The following is a 21,799-nucleotide window of genomic DNA, read 5'->3' as shown; positions in this document are numbered from 1 at the left end:
CTCTCCCGGGAGGGCGTGGGCTGAGGGCCGGGCGCGTGCGCCCCTCCGGGGAGGCCGGACGCTGACGCCTCCCCGACTCGCTCCCGTCCCCACAGACAGCGTGGTGATGTTCTCCGAGCAGGACGAATTCGAGAAGCTGACGGCAGCTCCGGCGAAGTCGGCCAAGAGGTGAGTCGGGCACGGCAGCCCATCCCCCCGTGGGGGGTCCCGAAGCCCCCCGCCCCGCCCCCGTCGGAGGGGGTCCCCGGGCGCAGGCTGTGTTCAGCTTTGTTTCCAGTAACTCCAGGCGTCTGCGGGGTGCGGCGCCGGCCCGGTACCCCGTCTGCTCGGTGGAGACTCGGGTGTGGACGGCCGGGAGGTGGGGAGGACCCAGAGCGGTGTCTGTCCGTCTCGAGGCCCGTGCCCAGAGCCGCTCGGCACAGCGGGGACAGCTGCCGGCGCCCACGGTCCCCACTGCTGGGGCAGCAGGTGAGGCCAGCCAGCCCGGGCGCCTTTAACCCTAACCCTGTCTCCGTAGTGAAAACGACGCCTCATCGGAGGAGGAGCAGCTGCTGAACCGGAGCCTGGACAGCGACGAGGAGCTGGCCCCCGAAGGGCAGGGCCCCTCAGAGCTGTGCCTGCTGTCGCTGGTCCACCTGGCCAGGGAGAAGCCGTCCACCGCCACCAAGGCGGCCGGGGTGAGGCCCACGCCCGGCCCCCAAACACACCGCCTTCCACTGAACAGGCGCTGCTGAGTCCGGGGGTTCCTCCCACGAGCCCCGCCAGGAGGCAGGTTCAAAAGGAGGCATTAAGGACAGAAAAGTTAGTTCCCTTACTATGCAGCTTTATAGAAGAAAAGGGAAAATAACAAACCAAGAGGAGAAAGTTTAAATGACTTGGAACAGCACAGGACAACACATCCTTTGTAAACATACTGGAATATACCCACCCAGACAAGACACACGCGGACGTGCACACACGCGCCTGCCGCCCAGAGAACGGCCGGGCGCCGCGGGGGCCGAGGTGCAGCCTCGGGGTCACTCCCGACAAGGATGCGCCCTGGCTGCCCAGCTCATTGACCCTTGGAGGGGGCCTGTGGGGTCGTCCCAAGAGATGGTGGCTCCAAGGGCCACGTGTGCACGCCGAGCCGCCCGCTCTGGAGAGCGCCAAGCGGCTCCGTGCCTGCAGGAACCCCCCTGCAGGCTGGGGCCCCCAGGTCCTGCCATACAGACCGAGGCCAGACGTGGCCTCTGGTCGTCCTTGAGTCTGAATGTCCAGAGGAGCCCAAGAAGGCCCTGTGAGCAAGGAGGGCGCCGGAGCTGGGTGACCCAGGGGAGAGGCTTCCTTCTGCGAATCTGACAGCCGTTCCTGCCAGGCCGCGGTTCAGCGTTTCTGATGGGAAATCGGGAAGGCGGCTGCCCGCCAACACTGAGGTGGAGAATTAGGTGCTTTGCTGCCGTTTTCTCGCTTTCTGAAACTTAATACTCACCTTTATTCGTAGATTCAGAGTCGAAGGAAGAAAATACTGGACGTGTATGCCAACGTGTGTGGCGTTGTGGAAGGTAAGCGGAGGGCCAGGGGGCACTTATTCCCGGGCACCCTCTCTGGCCGTCTGGCTGGGTTTGGCTCTTGGGTCCTTCAGTTTCTCTCTCTTGTTCAGGTAGGTAATTTCTATTCCGCTATCCAGTTCACTAATTCTTTCCTCTTTATTCTGCCATATCTACTGAGCTTTTAGTCTTGGTTATTACATCTTTCAGTTCTAACATTTCCATTTGGTTCTTTTTTTTTTTTTGCGGTATGCGGGCCTCTCACTGCTGTGGCCTCTCCCGTTGCGGAGCACAGGCTCCGGACGCGCAGGCTCAGCGGCCATGGCTCACGGGCCCAGCCGCTCCACGGCATGTGGGATCTTCCCAGACTGGGGCACGAACCCACGTCCCCCACATCGGCAGGCAGACTCTCAACCACTGCGCCACCAGGGAAGCCTCCGTTTGGTTCTTTATACTTTCTTTTGTTAGCCTTTCTGTTTTTTCTTACCTGTTTCAAGTGTCAGTATGTTTGTAATTACTTGTTGAAGCACTTTTATCGCGGCCTCTCTCAAATCTTTGTCCGATGCCCCAACATCTTGCTATCTCAGTGTCGGCGTTTACTGATTGTCTTTTTTCACTCATTTGAGATCTTCCTGGTTCTTGGTCATGATGAGTGCGTTTCTATGGAAACCTGAACAGTTTTATGTGATATTCTGAGACTCTGGGTCTTACTTGAAGCTTCTGTGCAGCTGGCTTCCTCTGACACACCTGGGTGAGGGAGGGGCACCCCTTGTCACCGCCAGGTGGCCGTGGATGCACGGGTTCCCACTCGGCCTTCGCTGACACCCGTGGGGGTGCGGGTGGGCATCTGCTCTTCCAAGTGGTCTCCACCAACCCCACGGGGGCGGGGAGGCTTGTTACCAGCTGGTGAGGAGCAAGCCCCTGTCCCCACCTGGCCCTGCCGACACACCTGGTGCTACGGCCTCCTGGGGGTGGACGCCCAGGCTCCCACTCAGCTTTGCTGGCCTTGGAGGGAGTGGGACCAGGGCTGTTCTGTGTGTCTGGCTGTAAGAGGGCAGTCACTGTCCGAGTATTTTCTTCTTGCTGAGAGAGCAGGCTTTTGACAGGCGTTTTGCCTGTGCTTGTGGGTGTATCCCGGGTCTTCAGCTGTGCTACCAGGAGGAAGAGGGAAGAGCACGTCTACTCCATCTTCCAGAAGTGGAAACACGTTCTTTTTTAAGTGCCTCTGACCGAGTCTGACGTACAGTGGGGTCTGAGGAATGCTAGGCCACTGACTTGGCAGTGACTTGGCTCAGATGACACCCATGCCAGGCTGTCCTTGGAGCACCTTTCATGAAGGTGACCGTGGTCCCCATAAAGGGACCTCATACCGGCAGGGGCACCTAAGAGTGGCCCGTATCAAAGGCGTTGGTGATGGCCCACCATGTCCTAGAGGGTGTCCTAGAGGGCTGCTTGGATCAGGGGAATGGAGGGGCTTCGCGTGTGGCTGGCAGTGTCCCGGGAGTTGTTTGCCTTAAGCATATATTCTGTGTGGTTTTCTGCATTTGTGTTTTATTTTACAGTTTTAAAAAAGTCTAGAAAGCCTTTTCAAAGGTGCCGCGCTTCTGCCGATCTCTGACTGTGGCCCTTTGTCGCGCAGGCCTCAGCCCCACGGAGCTGCCGTTCGACTGCCTGGAGAAGACCAGCCGGATGCTCAGCGCCACGTACAACTCGGAGAAGGCCGTGGTGAAGACGTGGCGCCACCTGGCCGAGAGCTTCGGGCTCAAGCGGGACGAGATCGGGGGCATGACGGACGGCCTGCAGCTCTTTGACCGCATCAGCACGGCCGGCTATAGCATCCCGGAGCTGCTCACCAAGCTGGTGCAGATCGAGCGGCTGGACGCCGTGGAGTCCCTGTGCGCAGACATCCTGGAGTGGGCGGGGATCCCGCCGCCCGCCGCCCCGCCGCCCCCCGTGTCCTGAGCGGGGCCCACGGACCCCGTGGCTGGGCTGCCTCCTGTGCACCAGGGACGCCTTGCTGGTCCGAGAAACGGGAGGAAACAGGCCCGTCTCCCGGTCTAACCAAAGACAGACATCCACGTGGACATGCCAACCCGCCGGCCTCACCAGCCCCAGAGAAGTCTGTGCGCATCCGTGCGTCCCACCCGCCACTCCCTCCTCCGCGGACACGGCGCCACCCGTGTGCACCAGCAGTGCCGGGAGGACAGATGTGAAGCCTCTGGTCCCTGGCTGCGGGGAGCTCACAGCCCGGGAGAGACAGACGTTCACCTGAAAGACGGCACACAACCCGAGCGGGGGAGCGCTTCCTCTGGGAGATGAAGCAGGTGGGCGGGCGTCGCCACGAGGAACACAGCTCCAAGGCTGGGAAAGCGGCAAGAGGCAGGCCCCGCACCACGCCCTCCCGCTCCAGGCTCAGCGTGGGTCTCAGTCACCCACGTGGCCCTGGGTCACCGTCTCCCTGCAGCCCTTCCGGTCACACGGAAGCCCCTGCCACCTGCCCCACGCGCTGGTCTGCAGGGCGTCCGGTCAAGGGCCGCTGTAGCCGACCTCGCCGCTGCGTGAGTCCAGCCTGGGGGCCGGGGTCCCTGCACTGCTTCTCGCTCTCATCCGCACTCGGATGGCACCCTCTGCGGGCAGCAGTGCTCAGGGACACAGGCCACTGGCTTCAGATAGAAACAAGTGGTCGGCTCTGCCTGGAAAAGGAGATCACGACTTCCTGAGAGGCCAGCCACGTAACCCCAGGTTTCCTCGTGGCGCCTTCCGAGCCCGTCACGGAACGTGAGGCCTGCAGCCACGGAGCGCCTGGGCTCGGGGTCTGGGGACCTGGTCTGCTCGCGCCAACGTGGGCCATTTTCGTCCCCTCCCAGGCCTCAGTTTCTGTTCTGCAAATAAGAGGTTAGTCTGTGATTCTGAATCAGGGAAGATAAAGTTCAAGTGAACAAAAATGAAATGGAGCTGCAGGAGGTGCCAGGCCTTCCTAACGTCAGCATTCCTGAGCATCCACCGTGTGTCACAGGACTTTTAACAGGCACGTGTCCAGTGGTTCACGGTAACTTTGCTGACTTCATGGCCCTTTAAACATACTGTAGTAAGTTTTATCAGGAATCTAAGTTGAATTATAGTATTTTTAGGCATTTATTGAGTGTATGGCTTTCTACCTTTGCTCAGCAAATACAGGAAACTATATATATATTTCTTTTTTTACCAGAAAGCCAACCTGGTATTTCTGGAATGCATGCTACCCTAGTTGGTCATGGATTAATGTTCCTGTAACATACGGTTGGTGTTGACTTGTTCATATTTCTTTTAAACTTTTGAACCTCTTATTCTTACTTTCTTTGACAATTTTTGGTACTGGGTTCATGCTATCTGTATAAAATGAATGTTTTTTCCTACATTCTGGGCCAGTTTAAATAGCTTTAAATAGTTCCTCTTTGAAATGTTAAAACAATTCACCTGCAAAACATCTGGAATTAATGTCATTTTAAAAATTAATTTTCACGCTTCTATAAGACTTTAATGATTTTCTATTGCAGATTTCTTGAGGCAATTCTGAAAGTTTGTCTTTTTCTAGAAAACAGTCCATTACATCCAGATTTTCAAATTTATCAACATAGGGCAGTACGGAATTTATTCGTAATTTTAAAAATCTCCCTTACTTATCCTAAATATATATTTTTATTCTTCACATGTTGCTGGCTTTCTGTGTTTTGCCATGTCTGTATACATATTTTAGTTTTCAGTTAAAAGCAATCTCTTCTGCTTTTAATAGTGGTTACTCTGACATTTTCCAAAAGCCTTCTTTATCCTTCATTCTTCTGTCGAAGTCAATACTGAGATGAACGGTGAAAATGCAGAAAGCTGCTGCTTTTTACTAGAGCTCCCACTCTCCACCTAGATCCCAGGGCCCCCGTTAATTCTGGTTTTGACATCGATTAATAGAGTCTCATCCAAACACTCTCAACTATTGCTTTCCCCATTATTTACCCTTTTGAGGAATTTAACATTTCACTCCATTTTATACACAAATTACAACAAATCTTTAAACCTATTTACGTTTCAGTGGTTCCAGAGCCCACTACAGTCTTTCGGTACGAGGTTGAGTTAATAAACTCAATTTTAAGTTGGTTACAGTAATCTGTGCAGTTTCTTTTCTCAGGAATGGTACGTAAGTGGATAACTTCTGAACACCTACAAATCTGAAAACACCGACGCCAGGCATGTTCACTAGGTGTGAGTCCTCCCGATTGACCTCTGGCACCGCAGGAGCTGGCTTGCTTTTTTCCTCCTGCAGGTAGCGGTCCATCACGCCTGGCGTGCGCTCACGGGCCTTCAGTTCCCACTCGACTCCGGCTCTCAGCTCGGCTTCTGCTCGGCCTGTGCCCCGTGGCCCCTTCGGAAGGAAGCGCCAGCCCCGCCGCCGTGCGCCCGCTGCCCTCTCCCGGGACCTCCCCTGCCCCCCAGCACTGGCTCCGCCTCCTCAAGCACTGGTGATGGGTTCGTTTCTCGCGTTCACTGTCGCTTCTGCATTTTTAAGTGCCTGTAAGCCTCACCATCACATTAGCCAGCTCTTTATGGATTTCTGTTTCTGCTTCACAAACAGCACAGTCTTCTTACATTCTTTTGAAGGGGCCCAAGTTTCCTGAGACTTTCTTCCAGATCCTGAAAATGAGATTAAATGCTGATAGAGGATAATCTCTGTGAGTCTTCAGGATGATTTCTTCTGTGTATCAGTTTTCTGTCCTACGTCCCGAGCTCTACCCAGACCTCTGGCTACGTCACTCACCTTTGATGGCAAGAGAGCTCTCTGGGTGTGGGAACTATGGCAGCTGAAGTGTGTGTACATACGCTTCTAGAAGGGGGACTTTTTTAACATATTAAGAAAACAGAACGATGACACGCTCTAACCTTGTTCCCACACGAACGCCAATTTATTCCAAAGAATTTTCCTAAAACATTTTTACAAAACGTAACTCCAGGTTCATTAACCCTGAAAATTCCATCGTGTCCATTAGTACCACCTTAGCTGAATGGAAAAAATCCACATTCCACAGCTTCTACAGGTTCCATTTTAAAGGTTAAAAAAATTTTTCCCTTTTTCATGATAAATGATGCTACTCGTAACTTCACTTGGTCGTTACTTTGGTGATTTTTACAATCTTACAAGTAGCAACACGTAGGTAATACCTACAAATAATAATGAGCCAGCCTAAGGGTTTGTACTGGCGGCCAGGGAGTTGCATTTTGTTAAACCCAAATCGAACAGAGTTGAATTCAGGTTAATACAGAGAAATGCATGCTCTGGATGTGTCGTCCTTTGTATTTCCTGAAGCATCAGGTGAACTGTAAAGAGTTCAAAGAGCTTCTTATTACCCCTGTAAGAGGACGTGCACATTAGTTTAATTACACACACTTGGGAACAGTGAGCGATACGGTACGTGTGCGTGTGGGGACATGGCACCTGTTTTTAAGAATAATGGAGGAAATGGTAACTAAAGGATGAACATGCCAAGACAAACAACATAGCTTGTGTGAAATAGGCCTAAAGTGGAAAAGTATTCAAGGAGAAAAGAGAATATCTTATCATCCTGAAACATGCACCCTATTCACTACCGGAGCGGACTTTTCCCTCACAGCCGGAGAGAGTGAAATACTTGACCACCTTATTCTAAGTAAGCTGGGCTTTCTAATGCAGCAGAGTATTACCTGGCCTCTTGACTTGGCTCCAAAATACCTTTGCAACCATCCTCTGTATAGTAACCACTCAGTAACTTCACTTTCGATCAGTGAGAATGACACCTGGTAGCATATTTCCCATTTCCTTGTGTACATCTATCTGTTTGCCTCTCCAGTAACCCACGTGACCGCCACCCGATACAGAAGGGTTTACAGATTTACCCTGAGACTTGCTTGGGCGTCAAATTCTCCCAACTCCTCATGCAAGCTTCGTTCTGGTTCTTCATCTACGTCTGAAATGAACACGGACTACAAAACACATTGCCAGCCGTAAAGCACTCTGGCCCAAGGACACAGCTGCACTGGGCACTGCTTCAACAAAGCCCAGGGATTAAGAGCTGAGAAGGAATTAAACCTAAGTGACGCCACTGCAGCCTTGTGCCACCACAGAGGGTAAGCGGCAACAGGCCTCGAGAATTTACTGATTACAAATCAAGACATCACAGGCAGTCGGCCTGCAGGCAAAGGAAGACAGTGAACTGACAAGTTCAGCTGATACCAGCGCTAAACTCATAAGTTGGTGAGTTGCGTACGAGGTTACAATTTGACAGTAATTCCCTACAGTGCGGTACGGTGTGCGACACCAAACAGCAGAGACGGACCTGCGGTCACACAACCACGAGGAATTTCAGGATGCGTTGTATTCACCATCCCTGCGTGCTGAGGCGTGGCGAGACACCCAGGTCCGCTGCCATGGAAGTCACAGGCGAGGGGACGGGGGCGGGGCGGGCAGGGGAGCTGAACCAGCCCAGCGCTGTACTGTCACCAAAACGCAACGGACAGAAGGTGCTCAGAGGTGCCTCAGGGGAAACACTGGCATATACAAGACTCCAGGAGAACACGGCTTAAAGCCTATGTCCTTTTTTTATAATTTATAAACTGGTTTTACCGACGTGTGCATTGGGGAAAGAAGAAATATGAAAAGAAAGCCCTCAATTCTTGCAATAAAACCAAACCAGTGGCAGGAGCATACCCATAAGAGTTCGTTACCAGCATCATTTAAGATCTTTTCTGCCCGATTCATTCTCTTCCCTAAACGCACTGCAGTCAATAAGAAGGATCTACAAAATAGTGTTTTATTCTCTCCCTTATTTTCACTGGTTCCATCACAGAATACCAGTGTGCAGGAAGCTGTTCGAGGGTTCACTCTGTCCCTAAGCGTGCGGTCTTGGATCAGTGTTAATATTCCACACACTTATTGGAAACTTTGAGTTAGTCATCACAGTTGAGCCACTACAGGATTCGGAAACATGTAAATGATCACAGTAAGATACGTCCTAACAAAAAATGTTAGCAACACGAAATCCTTACTTGATGTTGGACAGTTTCTGTAGGATGCTGCTGAGCTTCTCTAGGACGTGGAGGTCGAGCTTCGGGCCCCGGAGCGGCACCGAGCAGGTTCGGAAGAAGAGGGAGCAGCCGCACACCTGCAGGAAGGGCTGCGGGAACCCTGCGAGACAGGCGGGTCCGCGGCGAGGGGCCAGCGCGCCTGCGGACGGGGCTCACCAACACTGAATTGGGTGTTCATTCTTTCCCCTCCTAAACCATGGGGAAAAGTACCATCATCTGAAGAATTAAAATACTACTGGCTCTTGAATGATGCAAACCGAAGGTAAGACCGTTTCCCCTGGTGTCAAACTTCCATTAAGCGGAATCTAGAAGAAAGTCCGTAAGAGGAGGCTGTTTAAATACTTAGCGGTAAGAAATTCTGTTGGGGTAGTAATTTTTAAAAAACCCTAAATTTAAGAATTTCATTTACGTGCTAATGACAACTTACATAATCGCTGAATAGGAAAGAACTTTTTAAAGCATAAAAGCAAAAGTGGGAAAGATTCATAAAAGAAAAGATTGAAAAATTTTATAAGGTAAAAAACTTTAAATGTCTATGTAAAAGAAATGAGAACAAATTAAAAGGCGGAACTCTAAAAAACAAAACAAAAGGGAAATGCCAAACTTGGTGGGGCGGGAGTTGGGGGCAGAAATCTCCTCGTAATATATTTGCCAGAAGAATTGATATTTTACTATAAAAAGAGCTTCTATAAATCAGTAAGAAAAAGATGGACCTAATATTTTCAGAAATGAGCAAAGGGTGCAAGCAAGCAACTCACAACAGAACAAAAGCAGTAAAAATATTCAGCCCAGTACTGATGTAATGAAATAACTGGAATTTGCCAGACTCGTATGAAAAGACTTAAGTGTGTATATCCTTTGACTCTGACAGACATATACAAAGGTGTATGAAAAAGAGTCCCTGTAAAGTCTGTAACCGTGAAAACTGAAAGCTCCACTGAACAAAACAGTGTGTAAAAATGCTTTCCAAGGTGTAAATCACTTACATTTGTAATTAGGGAAGCTTGGACAGAAACAAAAATCATACAATAACATTAAACTGTGGCCTTTAAAATAGTTAAATTCCCCTGTAAAACTCAGGGGCTCCCAAAATGGAGACAGCACTTTATTTCAAGCACAAATCAGCGACTAAAGGACGTAAGAATAAGAGAAGTCTGCGCTCATCGTTCTTTTTGAGCACATAAGCACAGCCGGAAAGACTCTATGTCAGCATTTTGATGGTGTACTGAGGAAAATAAACTATTAAGTAGTGAAACTGGCAAACCCCAAAATAACGGAGGAATGTTTCGGTAACAGGAAGTGAAAGCTGGTGCATGGAAACAAGGTTGTGCCCTTTGCACGGGACCCCGCGGTGAGAAGCTGGAGGGGAAATGCACACCTCCCCACGGGAGCCCACCAAGTGTCTACATGTGTTTCGATCTCAGACACACAGACTCTTTCTGAAGAATGAACTTTAGGTTACGAGTATGGTGACATAATCTGCAAACAGATTAAAAATACACCCAGAGTTCAAGCAGCTTCGTTAAGCAATTGTACACCTTCCTCGGTTCAGATCCTGAGACCCGTGGTGCAAGTCACTCTCATCCGGGAGGCTGACCACCGCACGGCTGACGAGTGAGGTCCGGGGAGAGGGACAGCCCCCAGTCACTGCCGGAGCCACCTCGGGGGTTCTCAACACTGCTACAGGCCACAGTATCAGTGCTTTCCATTTAAAGCCCGCAGAACACCTAAGCAAGTTATGACAGTTGTTTGTAAATTGCAGAAGTGTGAGGGAGTGCATCTCCCTTTATTTTGCTTTACTTTATGTGTAAATCAGGTCCTGGCATGAATAAAACACAGATATTTACAAGTAAGCACTTCCAAATAAAAGTGAACTTCTTTGTATGACCTCTGTGATGGAAAAAGGCCAAGACCATGCAAAGAGTTTAATATACCTGCGTATTTTAAAAGTAAAGCTTATAAAGGTCTTTTAGAAGCAGAAGAGGTTCACTGGCCTGACTTCCAATCTCTCTTCTGACCTGTGAGACAGACGTCAAACAAGAGAAAGGAAACGCAAAGATTCATATATGCATTCGGTTAGGTTTACCTATAAAGGTGAAACATTATAGTCAGCATTCTCTTCAGTACTACCGTGTTTAATTATATATTTTTTAAGCTTAGAAGAATTTCAATTTGAATACACGTGGCCCGTACGAGAGAGGAAAAGAAGAACCAAAGGCCCAAAAGGCCAGGTGACTCCTCTTCTAAACTTCACTGATGTCTTCACTGATTAAAATGGGAAGATAAAAGTGCTTGAGAGAATTTCTCTCCCCAACACCTAGTCATATGGATCAAAAATTGTAAAACAAATGAAACAAAAAACCTCATTTACAAAAACCAAACCCACACACAGACACAGGAAGGGCAGAAGTCCTCGTCACGACCTTAAAACTGGCAGCAGGGCAGGCAGCCCAGGACAGAAGCACGAAGTTCCAGAGCAGGGCCTGAGCCCACCTCGACGCCCCTCTTCCGCAAGACACAGGGGAGGGGACACAACCTCTGGAATTCCCACCAACCCCACCCCCCCACCCCCGCAAACCCGCAGGGGAGCCACTGCCGCCTCTTCACTCCTCTGACAGGGAATCAACTGAAAACAAAGTCCCAGAGCGAACTGTACTGGGAACCAGCTGAAGCCAAGAGAATTTCTCTCTGGGAACAGGACACCCACGCCTCCCACTAACTAGGTTAAATGAACCCAAACGAGATAGTTTAGCAGAATCTGAGAAGTGAGAACACAGCCCTGAGAATCTGGCAAAGAGCACGTCACCACCAGAGCCACCGGCTACAGGAAAGAATGGATACATTAGGAAAAAGGGCTTTCAAACTGTGGCACGGAAGGGAGAGAAAACCTGGACTGGGACGAATGGTAGGCAGAGTGTGGAAGGCCCACCCCGTCCACAAGGACAGGGAACCAGAGTCATCAGAGACAGATGAACCGGTTTGCAAGGCAGAAATAGAGACAGATGTAGAGAACAAATGTATGGACACCAAGCAGGGGGCGGGGGGGGGGATGAATTGGGAGATTGGGATTGACATATATACACTAATATGTATAAAATAGATTTAAAAAGAGACAGCATGTCAACTCGGTGAGCATGTTATAGCAATCAATCAACCAATCAATCAACCAATCAATCAGAAAGGGATATAGCACACACAAGGCAGAGTCAAACCTAAAAGAAAACACAAAAAACAGAACAGTTTTCCATAAGAGTTCTGAGGTCTCAGTTAACCTAATAACAAGGCTAGTCAATAAGATAAGAAAGAAAAGATGATAAACAGGATTTAAGAGAGAGAGAATCAAAACACCATTAAAGAAGTAATAAAACATCAAGAAACCGAAAGGACAGAGCTGAAAATTAGATTACTGTCATAACAATCCGATCATCACAGAGAATGAAAACAAAAATGAAAGGACCAGAAAGAAGCCAAGATATGGAAAACCATCAAAAAAGATCCATGAGGACAACTGGTGTTCCTAAAAATATAAAGTTAATAAAAGAAAAATATTACATATTATGTTATATGTGAAATGCTAAGTGGACACAGAACAGCAACCCAGGCAACATCCAAGGGCTACACCGTGTGCTTGAGGGAGGAAGCAGCTATCAACCACCCAGGAGAGCAGCGGGGCACCACTGCTGGGAAGGCCAGGCTGCCCTCTGGCCTCTCGAGACAGCCGCGAAGCACCACGTGCGACCCAGCATGAGCACTCAGACGGGACCTCCTTGAGTGTAGGCGCCCTGGCAGCGCTTCCAACGCAACATGAAGCAGCCTCCACAGCACCTCCTAAACTGGGGGGTGCACACAGGCGAGGGAGCAAGATTAAGAGATCGTTCAGGGACTTCCCTGGTGGCCCAGTGGCTAAGAATCCGCCTGCCAGTGCAGGGGACACGGGTTCCAGCCCTGGTCCGGGAAGATCCCACATGCCGCGGAGAAACTGAGCCCGTGCGCCACAACTACTGAGCCTGTGCTCTAGAGCCCGCGAGCCACAACTACTGAAGCCTGTGCGCCTAGAGCCCATGCTCCGCAACAAGAGAAGCCACTGCAGTGAGAAGCCCGCACACTGCAACGAAGAGTAGCCCTCGCTCGCCGCAACTAGAGAAAGCCCGCGTGCAACAACAAAGACCCAATGCAGCCAAAAATTAATAAAATTAATTTAAAAAAAAAGAGATCATTGAGAATTAAGAACAGAAATGCAGAGGTTGCAGTCAAAGGACTAATCCTGAGCGCTGAATGTGATTAAATGTAAAACTAACATAAAGCAAAGTAAGAAGACGACACTAGCATGAAGCAAATGTGCAGATTCCGCCGTCACAGGAAAGATACAAACTAAACAGCCGGGAAGTGGAGGTGGGGAGAAGGAAAGAGCGGTGGTGCCAGTGCCCCACCTTCCACGGCTGGGTGTCAGCACTGCCTAAACCGAGCGGTGCAACCAACAGGGCACACTTAAAATGGGAGATTTTATGTTGTATATAGTTTACAATAAAAAAGGTAAATCCCTGCATCGGCAGGCGGACTCCCAACCACTGCGCCACCAGGGAAGCCCTCACCTTATTTCTTAACAGAAGGAGCTTGTGATCATTTTTGACTCAACTCTGCTTCATTTTTCCTGTTAGATTAAGCACGTCTCACTAAATAACGTGTGTAATGAGCCCCCTGTGTTACAGCATCTCCACCTGCCACCCACCCACCCGCCCCCCTCCTCCAAGGACACACGCACAGGACGGTGTCTGCAATTACATCCACTGAACACTGATGATGGGTATTTCCAAATGACAAGGTTTCCGGGGATTTTTTGGGAAAAAACACTTAATGCTCTCTACAGTTCTGCCTTGCTCGAATGGTTTTTTTTTTTGAGTACTAAAAGTTCATTTATGTTTAATTTTCAAATTGTGGTTAAACATGCATAACATAAAATTTACCATTTTGACCATTTACAGAAGTGTAGTCTTTGTTAGTGTGAAGTGCATTCACGCCGCTGGGCAAACATCCCCCCGACCCCATCCCCCCCGAGCTCTTCATCTTCCCCAGCTGACTCTGTCCCCGTGAAACACCAGCCACCCCTCCAGCCTCTGCCCCCACCATCCTACTTACTGTCTCTATACATCTGATGATTCTAGGGCTCTCACATGAGTGGAATCATACAGGATTTATCCTTCTGTATCTGGCTTATTGCACTGAGCACAATGTCCTCAAGGCTCATCCAAGGTGTGGCAGGTGCCAGCATTTCCTTCCTTTTTAAGGCTGAGTAATATTCCATTGTGTGCAGACCACACTTTCTCTTGCTGCCTTCAAGAGTCTCTGTCTTTGACTTTTGACAGTTTAACATCACGTGTCTCCGTGTGGGTCTGTCTCTCTGGGTTTATCCTGAACTTCACTGAGCTCTGGAATTTGGTTAGCTTCTTAGATTTGTAAAACCATGTCTTTCCTCAAATTGGTAAGCTTTCAGCCCTAGTTTTTCATATCACCTTCATGAATTCTCTTAGCTGGATCTTCTGGATAACTTGCTGCCGCTTCTACACCAGCACTTGCTGCTTCCTCTCGCTCTTTTATGTTACGGAGGCAGCTGCTTTCCTGAAACCTCATGAACCGACCTCGCCAGCTTCAGACTTTTCTCCTGCAGCTTCCTCACGTCTCTCAGCCTTCAAGAACTGAAGAGTCAGGGCCTTGCTCTGGATTAGACTTTGGCTTAAGGAAACATTGTGGCTGGTTTCATCTTCTGTCCAGACACCGAGACTCTGCAATCAGCAAGAAGGCTATTTTGCTTTCTTATCATTCCTGTGTTCACTGAAGTAGCACTTTTAATTTCCTTCAAGAGCTTTTCCTTTGCACTCACAGCTCGGCTAAGTGTTTGTTGCCAGAAGCCTGCCTTTAGGCCTATCTTGGCTTCCGACATGCCTTCCTCACTAAGCTTCATCATTTCTAGCTTTTGATTTAAAGTGAGAGACGTGTGAGTCTTCCTTTCACTTGAACACTTTGAGCCACTGTAGGGTATTAACTGGCCTAACTTCAATACTGTTGTGTGTCAGGGAACAGCGGCCAGCAGAGCAGTCAGAACACACACATTATTAAGTTCACCATCTTCTAAGGGTGCAGTTCATGACCCCCCCCCAAACCATTACAAGAGTAACATCAAAGACCACTGATCACAGATCACCACAACAAATATAATAATAATGAAAAAGTTTGAAACACTGTGAGAATTACCAAAATGTGACACAGAGACAGGAAGTGAGCAAATGCTGGGGGAAAAATGGTGCCAACCGGCTTGCTCCAGGCAGGGTTGCCACAAACCTTCAGTATGTTTAAAAAAAAAAAAAGTACTTGGACAAAGCACAATAGAGCAGGGTGTGCTTGCAAATGTACATATTTTTGGATACTAAGACTTTTTGGTTTTTTGCCAGTTTCCAAATTTCTATTACTTTTATAATAAAAGTAAGTTATACTTGAAAAAAACAAGGTGTGCAAAATGTACTCAAATACATTGTTGCCATTCAGGTGTGTCACCTTGGACAAGGGGCACACGAGAGGATAAACTAACAATACAAACACAAACTTAAATGTTCTATTCAAACTACGTCTGACAAGAAAAGGAAAGTATTCTTTAAAATAAAGTAAGACTCAAGTCCTTACACAGCTAAACCCAGATAAGTAACAGCTTTTACCACCGACAGGAAGGAAAAAAAGAAACCACCGAGTAGTCTTCTAAAAGCACATTGCTCAGTTATTGTATGATTTACATTCACGCCCAAAACAGATAATCAGAAGCCCTCAATCTAAAAATAAGTGTGCTCACAATGCGTATGTTCGGGTAAGTCAACGCACAGACCTCAATTTACACTCAAGGAAATGCGTCACAGCAGCTTTCAGAGAACTCTGCCTGCACAGCTAAGGGCAGCCCTCACGCCTGGGGAGCAGCGGGGCTGGGCAGAGAAGGGACCCTGCGGCCGCAGGGGCCCAGGACGGACGGAGCTCCTACCGCTTCTCCATCTCCACCTCCGCACCAAGGACCAGTCGTCTTGAACTTGCCACCCAGTGCCGGGAACCCAGTACACTTTCCCCAAATACTGTCACGACAGTCAGTAAACAAGGCGGCCACCAGACTAGGTGGCTCCAGTCTCCCCAGGTCACAGCCCACCAGACAGAGCAGAACCCAACCAGAATCTGAGAAACCGAACTCAAGAACAACGATCCTAAGAGCCAAGTAAGGCAAACATTATATTAGACACAAATACACAGGTGCTTCGCTTTGCTTCTGTGTCTTGCCTACAAACCCCCTGCCCGAGGCCGGCCACTGGGCATCCGGCCTCGCGCACTCACTCCCAGGCTGAGCTCCCGTCTGTGGGCTCCGCTTCCTGAAAGGCATAATCAGAAATGCAACACAGGGAAAAGGAGCAGCTCCACGTGAAAAGGAATGACCGAAGCTAAATGGCTGCTTCTCACAAGTCGAGAGCTCACCTGGGGTCCAAACAACAAGGCAGCCAAAGCGAACCAGAGCACCCGGGCTCGGCAACCCCGCCCGTATCCGGGCTGGGTGAGGGGCCACCGCCCGCAAGTCAGAAGAGCGCGTTACCCCAGCACGACCGCCGGAGGAAACCGGGTCCCCACCCCCCCTGCAGGTGAGGACGTGTCTGAGGGCCGCGCTCCCTCCCAGCCTCAGGGACAACACGGGACACAGAGCGCAGAGAGAGGCTCGAGGACGGGAGTGACGCCGCAGAACGAATCCACACAACCGGGGCCCCCTGGAAACTGCACCGAGTTCGTGGAAATGTGGACAAAGGGTCAGGGGTGGGACTGAAGACGCTACCACACAGCATTTGGGGTATAAGAGGCACCAGGGCCTGACCCGCAGAGTCACACTGTCAGAAGAGATGCGACACTCACTGGATTCCACCGTCGTCTGCGGCAGGCTGTTGACGACGCAGGACAGGAGCCCTTTGCTGGGAACCCTCAGGTGGCTCAGCACCACCGGGACAGCCGGGTACTCCAAGAACAGGCTCTTCCCTTCATCCGCCTTCAAGTCCAGACACAGAGAGTCCAACGCCCGCGCCAGGGAGTCGGCTGAAAGGGCGTCACACAGCGGCTGCGTCAGTGGTCCGGCTGGTGACAGACGCAGACGGCAGGAAGGGAACACCGCCACTTCCATGGATCCAAGAGGAAAGGAAAAACTGAACGACCAGAGGCGACAGGCTGAAGGCCAACGGGGAGGGACATTACATTATGACAGGGCAAAAGTCATTCAGAATTTCCCTACTGTAACGCTTAAGTCACAATAAACACCGTTCCTTCTTTACATCAAGAAAGAAGACAATGGATGCTTACTAGTAAACACCACGAGGAATGCTAGTCTCCATATCTGACTGTAACTTACCACATGCTTCCACAGACCTCAACAGCATTGGTGCCGTCATCTTGACAAGGCTCTGAGATTACATTTTCTTGCTACTGCTGCCACACGGTCTCCTGTTTCAAAATGCAAGTTCATACAAACGTGCTCAATGGGTTTTAAACCAGGGTTTCTGCCCTCTGATCCAGACCAAACAGGAGGCCCTCAAAGAGCCTCAGGAGACTGACCCGCCTGGAGTCTCCTGCGATGCCTCCACCGTGACGAATGGCTGGAGATCCGACCACAGCCGACGCAGGGACGGCACCTGCGGTCAGGAGCCCTGGAACGTTCTCCAAGATGTCCCACGGGTGACTGGGAAGCACTGATGTGACCGGGATCAACGCAGATGAGTTAAGATACTTCAATGGCTACAACAGTTTACACCGTGCTTTCAAATGTGCAAGAACATTCCGGTTCTCTAAAACTCTTTCAACACACTATTCGAAGCAACAGAAACTGTTCATGCTGTTCACGCCCTAGTGAGTTAATTTTTCTGCTGAAAGTTCTGTTTAAAGAAGGCTCAGAAGTGTTCTGAAACACACTGAAAATATGACAGGATCACCACTAAATTCCTGTCCTCTGGCCTCAGGTTTTGTCTCTTCTTTGCTGTCCATGCTACGTAAACCAAAGAAATAATTAGAGCCCTAATTACTAAGAATGAGAAGCTGCTGGGACTTCCCTGATGGCGCAGTGGTTAAAAATCCGCCTGCCAATGCAGGGGACACGGGTTCGAGCCCTGGTCCGGGAAGATCCCATATGCCGCGGAGCAGCTAAGCCTGTGCGCCACAACTACGGAGCCTGCGCCCTAGAGCCCGTGTGCCACAACTACTGCAGCCCACGCGCCTGGAGCCTGTGCTCCACGACAAGAGAAGCCACCGCACCGCAACGCAAGTGGCCCCCGCTCACCGCAACTAGAGAAAGCCTGCGCGCAGCAACGAAGACCCAACACAGCCAAAAATAAATAAATAAATAAATAAATTTATTAAGAAAAGAATGAGACGCTGGGAATAACCTGTGTGAAATTAAAACACATGTGAAAGAATGTTTGGAACTTAAGATCTGTGCCTCTGCGTCAATTTATAACGCACTTCATCTTTACCTCTGGTAGCATCCAGCCCAAGGCACACCGCTGCACGTAACTTCTGAGCTTCGCAGAGCACTGCAAAGCGACCGTGTATCGAGGTCGGCAAAGCTGCAGCTGCTCTCCGGAGCTGCCTTGCTGAGGCAGGAGAGCGCTGACGGCCGCTCCCGGGTACAAGCACCACCATGGGTGCTGCCCTGCTGCATCTGACACCAAGTCCTCTCCCTTCTCACTCGGCATTGCCTCAGATTAAACAGGCCGAAGGCTGCACGATCCAGCAGGTTTGCAAGCTTAAAAAGTAGTCCTTTAGTAATTTGGAGGGGATACAAAGATGGTACTTGGTTATTTTATTTTTGTTTTTTATTTTTTGCGGTACGCAGGCCTCTCACTGCTGTGGCCTCTCCCGTTGCGGAGCACAGGCTCCGGACGCGCAGGCTCAGCGTCCATGGCTCACGGGCCCAGCCGCTCCGCGGCATGTGGGATCCTCCCGGACCGGGGCACGGACCCGTGTCCCCTGCATCGGCAGGCGGACTCCCAATCACTGCGCCACCAGGGAAGCCCTGGTTATCTTTTTAAAGTGGTCTAATCTTTCGAGGGGAAATTAAAAGTTACCTCCTTACTTTAATTTCCCTAATAATGAAGATTTCCTAAAAACCAATTTAACCTCTAAAAGAGTATTCTAAAAAAGTTTAGTTACCAACTGTGCGAAACCTGGTTTCTTTCTATACACATGCTGTACTACTGAGTGTTTAAGAAACGTCCCAACGTTCAACAAGACCACCTTTTAGTCCTGATCAGAGGCCATCGGTGGGCGACGGCCGGCTCGAGGATCGGATCGAGTCTCGGCAGTGACTCCGCCTCAGCGGCCGGGCCCACCTGGGACTGTGACCGCAGAAGGCGGCAGAGACCTCCAGCCCAGCAGCCCCTGGTGCGGTGTAGACAGGTGCAGGCGAGGGGCCGCATGGGGGAGGAGCCCAGCCCAGCCCAGCCTCCCAGCGGAGCTGAGCCCAAAGAACCACGTGTTTACGTGGTCCATTTGAGCAGCGACAGAAACCCAACGGCATCCAACAGATCGATTCTGTCTCAGGGGAAACCAACCCTGAGCGGTTTAATAACAGCAAACAGTAATGACGGCCACAAGGAGAGTGGTTAGCGTACTGCCTAGGGGCCTGCTGGACGCCAGAACGCCGCGGTGCAAACACAGAAAAGGGAGGGGCCCACGCTGCACACCACTGACGGGGCTGAGCCTGTGGCTGCAGAGCTGAGCTCTCACCTGCCGGCCACGCTGCCGCCTCCCCAGGCCAAGCCTTTCTGCCCCTGAGCACGGCAGTCACACCCCGCACCCCTCTAAGCCTGAGGGTGACAGCATAATCACAAACACACAAACCCGTGTAGGTCGAGGGCCGAGAGCGGGTAGGGCAGGACTACAGAACAAGCCCTGACGCACACATTAAGTCAAACAGGAGAAGGCTGTCCCTTAGACAGGTAATCCCATCAGGTAAGATTCTTATCACTTCTAATCCTCGTATCTTTACATGGATCAAGTGTAAAGATCAAGTGTGCATGCACAGAGAGTGTATTAAAATGTTTCATGCTGATTCCCACACCTATGCAGTATCATTGTTGATGACGCATGACATCTCTCTGTCCTCGAGAAAGATCTGGCTCCCTTACAGTTTGTTCTTCTGTAAAAATGACAAGCCCACATCCCTCCTCAGGTTCCTGTGGGGAGGAACCCTGAAACCACCGAGTGTGGCTAGAAAAAGACCGGCAACAGCACGAGGACCCACCCACTTTCTCCACCAGCGCAGACAGCACACCAGCAACCTGGGACTTCCTTCCCTCTTGAACTGTTTCCTTACAATAAGTCTTATTAAACGTTAGGATACATCTTGGTGGCTCCTGAAACCAGAATGCACTTCAAAAGTGATCATAAACTACAGTGCAATCAAAGCTGTACATGTCCCCTCCGGTGGCACATCCCCCGATCACTTAGCTTTGTGTGACGGGTCTGGGGTCGCAGCTCACAGTGAATGTCAGAGAGCCGCACAGCAGTGATGGAGGGCGCAGGCCTAGCCTCCATGTATCACCTGCAGGACGGAGGTGAGAGAATGCTGACCCCTCGCCACCCTGCTGGAAGGGTCAGAGCAGCCAGTATGCAGCGCTTAGCCCAGGACAGCAGGCACTGTGTAGGTGTTTGCTATTACTACCTCTTTGATGGTCTCGGGGAGTCACACTGGAGGGTCAAGAGGTGGGCTTTAGAAACAGAGCTGAGCTGAACCACGCTGTCAAACACTGCTGTGTGGCCCTGGCACAAAGGTCTAGGCTCTGTGACCTAATAACCACTCAAATGGGGATAAACCATGTTCAGACAACATACAAAGGGCTTGACATGACTGTCAAATCCACACCAAGGATCACTACCTGCGTCGATTCTCAGGAACAATCTACCCGCACTGTCCAGTCAATGGAACAGGGAATCACCTTACAGACCCACATATTTTTGGGTTATTAAGCATTTAATATTATGTGTATCCTCCAACCCATCTATTCTCCATTGTTTCTACTAAATTTACCGATCTTGTAACAGACGCTTCTATTTTATAAGCAGGAAATGTCCTCTCACCAAGTCTACTGTTTAATTTAAGAGCTTTTCTTACGTTTACTTTTATACTTCTCCCGGAACTTGCTGCAGTGTGTGGCAAGACAGCGTGTGCCTCAATCCCCTTTCCCCACACTTGCACCCCCGCCCCTAAGGGCGCTTCCTAGATGCCCTCCTGCTCTCCTGGCTCTTCCTCGGCTTTCTGGCTGAGACCCAACGGCCCCCCTCCTGCCCTCAGGACCTCTCTGGGGCACCTGACAAGTGAAGGCTGACAGGGGACCAGGGGACCAGCTCCACAGGGACTGGCTTATGATTCTATGTTCTTAAAAAACTGACTTGGACCAGGAAGCAATCAAATTCATTAATTCAGTAAGTCCGCATGAAGTGCCAGTTGTGTGTCAATTCTGGACTATTTTCCTATTATAATGTTTTATATCAATATTACTCATTTTTATTATTACACATCACAGTTGTTTTACCATCTGCGAAGGCAAAGCCTCCGCCCCAGGGCTGCTATCTCACTTGTTTCCTTTAAATTAGCACACTCACTGCAAATATTTTTCCAAATAAACTTTTCTACTACTCTCTCAACTTACACAAACCATACTGGAATTTTAATTGGTACCATTAGATGCAGCCACCTGGGGTGTCTTATAGATTCTAATAATACTCTTGGTCTTCCCGGGTAAGAAGAACGAAAGTCCTTTCTTGCTGCCCTTTAACTTCGGCGATAATCTTTATCAACCTGTTCATTCACCCGTTATTTACCAAATCTTTACTTACGTCCTGTTATATTTCACAACAGATGAGGTTTTACAGATCCCATGTTAGATTAATATCCACATTTTTTACATTATTTTGTTTTGCTTACATGAACAAGATCTCTTTTTTTCACACATTACAGCTGCTTGTTAGTGATGGTCACGGTAGTTACGCTCTAGTCACGACAGTAGTCAAAATCAACGGACTTTTGTGAATTTCCTCTGGAGCCCGTTTTCTGAAACCCAGATTAGGCCTTAGGCCACTCGGGCTGCTGTAACACAATGCCAGAGACTGGACGGCTGGGAAAGGACAGA

General features: G+C 49.9%; 2 protein-coding genes across 3 annotated transcripts in view; one reads left to right on the top strand and one right to left on the bottom strand.

Annotated features, from left to right (window-relative positions):
- The window catches only part of EDAR (ectodysplasin A receptor), a 15,692-nt gene extending 11,288 nt beyond the window's left edge, over positions 1 to 4,404 (top strand). For both annotated transcript variants that reach the window (XM_024757981.1, XM_024757982.1), the window contains 4 exons: positions 1 to 168; positions 518 to 677; positions 1,481 to 1,541; positions 3,166 to 4,404. The exon at positions 1 to 168 is cut by the window's left edge. In XM_024757981.1, the coding sequence (XP_024613749.1) occupies positions 1 to 168; positions 518 to 677; positions 1,481 to 1,541; positions 3,166 to 3,488 (712 nt within the window). In that variant the 3' untranslated portion in view covers positions 3,489 to 4,404. The remainder of the gene's footprint in view (positions 169 to 517; positions 678 to 1,480; positions 1,542 to 3,165) is intronic.
- Positions 4,405 to 6,430: 2,026 nt separating this feature from the next.
- CCDC138 (coiled-coil domain containing 138) overlaps positions 6,431 to 21,799 on the bottom strand; it is a 45,993-nt gene continuing 30,624 nt past the window's right edge. Inside the window, 3 exon segments of the mRNA XM_024757970.1 lie at positions 6,431 to 6,901; positions 8,574 to 8,712; positions 16,539 to 16,715. Of these exon segments, the coding sequence (XP_024613738.1) occupies positions 6,736 to 6,901; positions 8,574 to 8,712; positions 16,539 to 16,715 (482 nt within the window). The 3' untranslated portion in view covers positions 6,431 to 6,735.

The sequence above is a fragment of the Neophocaena asiaeorientalis genome, unplaced genomic scaffold, assembly GCF_003031525.2.
Source record: "Neophocaena asiaeorientalis asiaeorientalis breed wild unplaced genomic scaffold, Neophocaena_asiaeorientalis_V1.1 scaffold497, whole genome shotgun sequence".
In the NCBI taxonomy this organism is placed as follows: Eukaryota; Metazoa; Chordata; class Mammalia; order Artiodactyla; family Phocoenidae; genus Neophocaena; species Neophocaena asiaeorientalis.
This window is presented reverse-complemented; position numbering and strand designations above follow the sequence as displayed.